Source organism: Siphateles boraxobius, unplaced genomic scaffold, assembly GCF_051911475.1.
Source record: "Siphateles boraxobius isolate OS27281-9 unplaced genomic scaffold, OSU_SipBor_1 56, whole genome shotgun sequence".
Classification (NCBI taxonomy): domain Eukaryota; kingdom Metazoa; phylum Chordata; class Actinopteri; order Cypriniformes; family Leuciscidae; genus Siphateles; species Siphateles boraxobius.
The window spans coordinates 11012032-11018031 of record NW_027509182.1 but is presented as its reverse complement, the minus strand read 5'-3'; the positions used below and the strand labels follow the sequence as shown (position 1 = coordinate 11018031).

At 38.9% G+C, this 6000-nt stretch overlaps 1 protein-coding gene across 2 annotated transcripts in view; it reads left to right on the top strand.

Annotated features, from left to right (window-relative positions):
- Positions 1-293: 293 nt before the first annotated feature.
- The window catches only part of dlg4a (discs, large homolog 4a (Drosophila)), a 205046-nt gene continuing 199339 nt past the window's right edge, over positions 294-6000 (top strand). The window contains exon 1 of one of the 2 annotated variants that reach the window (XM_077206714.1): positions 294-732. In XM_077206714.1, the coding sequence (XP_077062829.1) occupies positions 703-732 (30 nt within the window). In that variant the 5' untranslated portion in view covers positions 294-702. The remainder of the gene's footprint in view (positions 733-6000) is intronic. The other variant, XM_077206713.1, reaches the window with a different exon arrangement.

Below are 6000 nucleotides of genomic sequence, written 5' to 3'. Positions count from 1 at the left end.
AAAGCAATGGCCACGTGACAACAACCCGGCTATTTACATAGCAACACCTCTGCAGCGTTGCCAAGGCAACGCCATGACAACCAGAGTAGTACCATCGTTATCTTTTAGCCTGAACTCCCGTTTTCGTGAACTAAATTACATTTGCTGCTTTTCTCGTTTTTTAACTCTCTTATTTTCTCTCTACGCACACACACACACATCCTCGCCTCCCCTTCCATCTTTTACGTCCCCTCCCTCCGTGCGCGCGCGCTCCCTCTCTCTCTCTACATCTTCATCTTCTGCCGCTTCAGTCCGACTCCGTTCCCTCTTTCTTTTCTCCCCCTCTTCGTCACCTCTCGTATCTGTACTCATCCTCCCCTGCCCACCTCCTTTCATCAGCTCGTATCCTCTCTTCCATCTAGTCTTTTTTTTGTCTCACCCCTCATCGATACGAACGCGCGTCCTTTCCTCGTTTGCTAAATCCTGAAGTCTCTCCCTCTCTCTCTCTCTCCGTCCCACCCCCTTTCTCTTTACGTTCCCCCCTCCCTCCATACTCTATTTTCCTCAATGCTGAAGTCAGTCAAAAGAGATACGCTGAAGAAAAGCGGGGCGAACGGCGGGCGCTGAGAGAGAGAACGAGAGAAGGAGAGAAGCTGGAGGGAGAGAGGGGAGAGGGGGGAACGGGGGTTTGGATACATCTCCACCTGTCTTCTTCTCTCTGCCATGGACTGCCTCTGCATAGTGACCACAAAGGTAAGCCGATTCATTCCGTCACGACCAGAACGAGACCAGAAGCCGGGATATGTGTTGTGCGCGCGCGAAGTTTATAGCGTTATTCGCTGGTTCTCCTATGGGAGGGTTCCGTTCACAGCGATATTCAAGGATTCAGCACTTCTTTGTTCTTTTGTCTAATCTTCCTCTCTCACTTTCTCTCTCATCCGAGCTCGTATTTTGAAATCAAATTCCAGCATGTTTCTAATAGGAGCATCGTGTATTTGCATTCCCTCTCTTGCCTCACTACGCGTTTTTTTTGCGCGCGCATGGACGCGTTAAAAAAAAACTGGACGCAACGCAACGGAGACGCGTTTTTTAAAAGTTCAACTTCTTTTTACCTGACTCAATGAAAAAAAAAACCCTCAGCAAGACACCACTACTAAACTGTCAAAGAGGTCCATAAGCGTGTGTGTATGGCTACATGTGTACAACAATTAAACAATAGCGCAGCGGAACGCAAGAACGCGTCTCGTGTGAACTAGTTTGAAACTGTGCAGTGTCAGAAATTAACTTTATTTGTTCCCCCTTTAATTTGTATCAGGACATTGATTCTTAGTCTAACCATATGCAAACACTTAATTTAGTTCCGTTGAATCAAACTAATTAAATTAATTCTCAGTCTGAACACTTCTGATGGTTCAAATGAACATCAAATAATAAAGTAGCAGCAGAAGTGCTGTGTACTGCCTACTTGCACTGTAGATTTTAATGGCTCGCTGTTTAAAAGAGATAGTTCACCCAAAAATGAAAATTCTGTCATTTATTACTCAAACTCATGTAGCCCATTTCCAAAGCCGTAAGACTTCAGATAATTTTCCGAACACAAATGACGATCTTTTAGATGAAATCTGAGCGCTTTCTCTCCCTCCATTGACAGCTACACAACTACCACTTTGAGGTTAAAAACGTTCATAAAGAGATCGTAAAACTAATCCATATGAGTTGAGCGGTTTAGTCCAACATTTTCTGAAGAGACTCGATCGCTTACATCTTTAATTTAGATTGTATTCACAAATAAACATTGATCAGTGAACATAAACAGATGCTCAACCAAACCTGCTTTAAACACGAGAACAAACTTCATAGATTCTCGTGCGTCAAGCGAACATGCTTGAGTTTCTGTTTACCACAACTGTGTGAATAAAATGTATGTGAATCAATAAAAGCATAAATTCAATCTGTTCATCATAAAGCGATCGAGTCTCTTCATGACATTTTTTAGCGTCTAAGTGGTAGTTGCGGAGCTGTCAATGGAGGGACAGAAATCTCTCAGATTTCATCAAAAATATCTTAATTTGTGTTCTGAAGATAAACGAAAGTCTTACGGGTATGGAGTGACATGAGGGAGAGTAGCTACATGATGACAGAATTTTCATTTTTGGGTGAACTATCCCTTTAAGTTTTGGAGTAATTGGGAGTATTGTTTTACAGCACTTACTTCAGAAACAGTGTCTGCATTATCACTCACTCAATAACTTGATGGAATATTATGAAATATTTCAAATGTTTAATAACATATAAAAAAAGAACAGTTCAGACTCAAGCACGCTCACACACACACACACACACACACACACACACACACACACACACACACACACACACACACGCACACGCACACACACACGCACACATTAAATATCTGGGGCATTTTTGTCAATTTCACTGTCATTTTGGCCTGGAGCCCTGGTTAATTTCTGACCCTGCTGTGGTGCTTCAGACGTGTGATGCTGTCCGTGAGGAGGAGGAGGAGGAGGAGGAGGAGGAGGAGGAGGACATGAAAAGGAAACGAGAGAATAAAGTGAGAGCGATCCGTTAAATTATAGAGAGGGAAGGACATATAAATGTGTGGGAGCCAGAGAAAGAGAAGGAAAGCTTTCATTAATAAATGCTCACATGTGATTTGTCATCTAACTGCAGTAAGTGTATGGAGTTGAGACACATCCCACTGCTCCTGACGGCATGTGCCTGTTTGCCCATGTCGTGTTCCTGGCAGAACACTTCCCATGCTTTATGTAACGTTGGCTGGTGCTTTTCTCTCCCGAGCTGGAGTCTGTTCTATCACTTTTCTCTCTCTCTCTCATTGTCTTCAGATGGACTCCCACCTTGCATGCTCCTCCTAAACACTATATGACCTCAGTCCCAACAGACCTACTGTATGAGTGAGTCAGAAAGGTACGGAGAGAGAGAGAGAGTTGAAGAGAGAAATTAGCGCAGTGCCTGCTTTTGTGTGGGTTGAGATGGAAATGGTGCACTGGTCTTTGGATGTGCTGTTATTAAAGACCATATAAAGTGATTTCAGAAAGGATTCCAATTCTGTGAGGCTTATGTTGTGTTTCGTTTTATGTCAAACTAGTGCCTTATAAGGGATAAATACTTTTTATTGTTTCATTTTAGTTTCTATTTTTCCCTTTCTTTCTACACAGTCAACTAAAATAAGGTAAAATGTAGTACTTTATTTTGAAATGTTGGGAAACTTTGCATTATATGGAGAAATAAAGTACACTCTCTGAAAAAAAGGTACAAAAGCTGTAACTGTTGCGGTACCTTTTCAAAAGGTACACCTTTGTACCTAAAGAGTGCATATTAGTCCCTCAAATGTACATATTGGTACCAAAAGTGTACATATTAGTACCTAAATGGTACATATTAGAACCCTTTTGAAGGGTACTGGCCAAGGGACAGCTTTTGTACCTTTTTTTCTGAGAGTGTAGGGGGAAAATTTAAGGCCAGTTCACACATGATAATAACTATAACGATAACAATAAATATACAGCTCTAAAAATCGCTCTGAAGTAAAAGAATAGCATCGTTAACACCGCAGCTATTATCATAACGGCACAGAGAAACAATATCGTTGGAATCTTTTTCAGAAGCATTTTTCCAGCTTATGAACGATTAAAACATTGAAAGCCAATCAGGATCCATCCTGCTTTAAAGAACTTGAGCATTTAAAGTGGCAGACGACAAAACTGCAGCGCGCTTATAATAAACAGAGCGTCAGACGCTAATATAGTTATTGTTGTCTTTATAGTTATCGTTCTTGGTGTGAGCTCCTCAAGAGAAATAGCCAAAAGAGTCATTTGACATCAAGTAAATATATATAGCTGTACACATACGGCTATAAAACAAATGTGGAGCTTAGATAATTTGGTTTGGAAAGAGTTCATAAATCTTAGACTATCTCTTTGCAAATCTGAGGACAGTTTGAGACATTGTTGAGATATTTTCTAAAACTCTAAATGAGACTTCACTGATTTCTGGGCCATGATTGTTACAGTTTTTTTTTTTCATCTCTGGAGACATATCTGGAAAGCAAAGACTTGAGCGAAATTCTATATTTGCATTTCCATTCAATCTGATTGCTGTCCAGGAAAAACAAACGACTGCATTAGATTTCAGGATGTCCAGAAAGTTTACTCCGGATTCACATTAGTCTCAAAATACATTCTGGACACCAAAATGATGTTCTTGCCTCAACCGTAGCCTTTCAAACATCTAGTATTAATATTTAAATGAATGGTTCATATTCATGACCAGCATTCATTTTAATGAGCATTAAGTCTGTGTGAACCACAGAATACAATTTGCTTTGTTTATTATGCTTACAATTAAATAATTTGCACTGTAGCCAAACGGCTAATTTAAAGCACTTAGCACCTAGCAAGTGTACTAACTGCATATGCTGATTATTCCCTCTTGAAGTTTTCTTAATTACTAACATTCTCTTACTTAAATTAACAACTTAACCCAGTGTTTTTTTTAATCACTATTCGTTTTTCTTAATTAAACGGGTATTTCTGAAAATTCTGTCATCATTTACCGGTACTCACCCTCAAGTTGTTCCAAACCTGTATGAATTTCTTTCTTCTGTTGAACACAAAAGAAGATTTTTTTTTTAAAAGAATATGGATAACCAAGGATTTTTGGGTGAACTGTCCCTTTAAGGGCTGGTCACAGTACGCTTTTAGTTGCATTCACTTCCATGCATGTCCAGTATAACCCTTTATACACACCCCTTTATTCTGTATTTTTATTCGCACACTGCTAAGCCAAATCAATAAATAAACAATTGTCATATACAGTGGTATAGCTATTGTTCTTCAAATCTTAAAAATAGCCTACATTTAAAAAAAAATGTACTTGCTGATAATATAATATTAATGAAATAAAAGGCCACGCCACGTATAAGTGTACTTAAAGAGAGTAAACTTTCAAGACTGTTTCTTAACACACTTTTAAAAAGTGCACTTTGCAATAATGTCAAATAAAACGTTTTACTTTAAAGTAATAATTTTTAAATCATTTTGTTGTAATATTTTTTTCATGCTTTAAATAAGTGCTATTTGATATAACATTTCAAGTTACATATATAAAGGTGTTATTATGTATGCCATTTCTATTGAAACTTGTGTCATGTTAAATACATAAATACATTAAATACATGACACAAGTTTCAATAGAATTGAGATGACATACATATAAAGATACAATTAAGTCCTGGTCAAAAAGCACTCTTAAGTTTAAATAATTGCATTTAATATGAATTTAAACTATTATACATTTTCATTTAATTGTAAATAACATGGAATGAAGTGTCCGAAAACAATACGTTCAGTTCACACAGTGTTGTTTTCACTGTGCTTTTTTGTTCCTGAATCTTGTCAGCATCCTTGTGTCACTCAGTGAGTCCCATCCTTATTCAGCAATTTTATAACTTTATATTATCCCCCTTTTCTGGTAAAGTTTGTTGTACATTATGTTCCTGTTTCATTGAGTTGCATTGTGGGTGAGTTATGTATTGTACCAGCGTACATCTGTGTGTACGCTATGTTTCTTCAGCATGTGTGCTATTTTACAGTTTTTTGTTTGTGTATAAATGTGCGAGTGTGTGTTGGCTCATCTGTGGCCACAGATGCATGTGAATGTCACTCAGTTCCTGTTGGCTTCATTTGATTTAAGCCTGTTCCCTTGGCAACAGAAGCAGGCGCCTGTTCGTCAGTTGACAGAAGCAGACAATATGAAGTGGGTAGGAAAGATGAGCGAAGAGAACGATAGAGAAGGTTTCTGTGTATCTGTAGAGGTGTGTTTGTGAAAGCTGATAAGCTGTGTGTGTCAGTGTGTGCAATCTCTCCCAATGCTTTAGTTTGTTAGTGTGTCTGAAGACGGGCCATTTGTGTGTGTGTGTGTGTGTGTGTGTGTGTACAGAAGTGGAGGTTTACCCTTTGAAAGCCTCTTCAGTCAGAC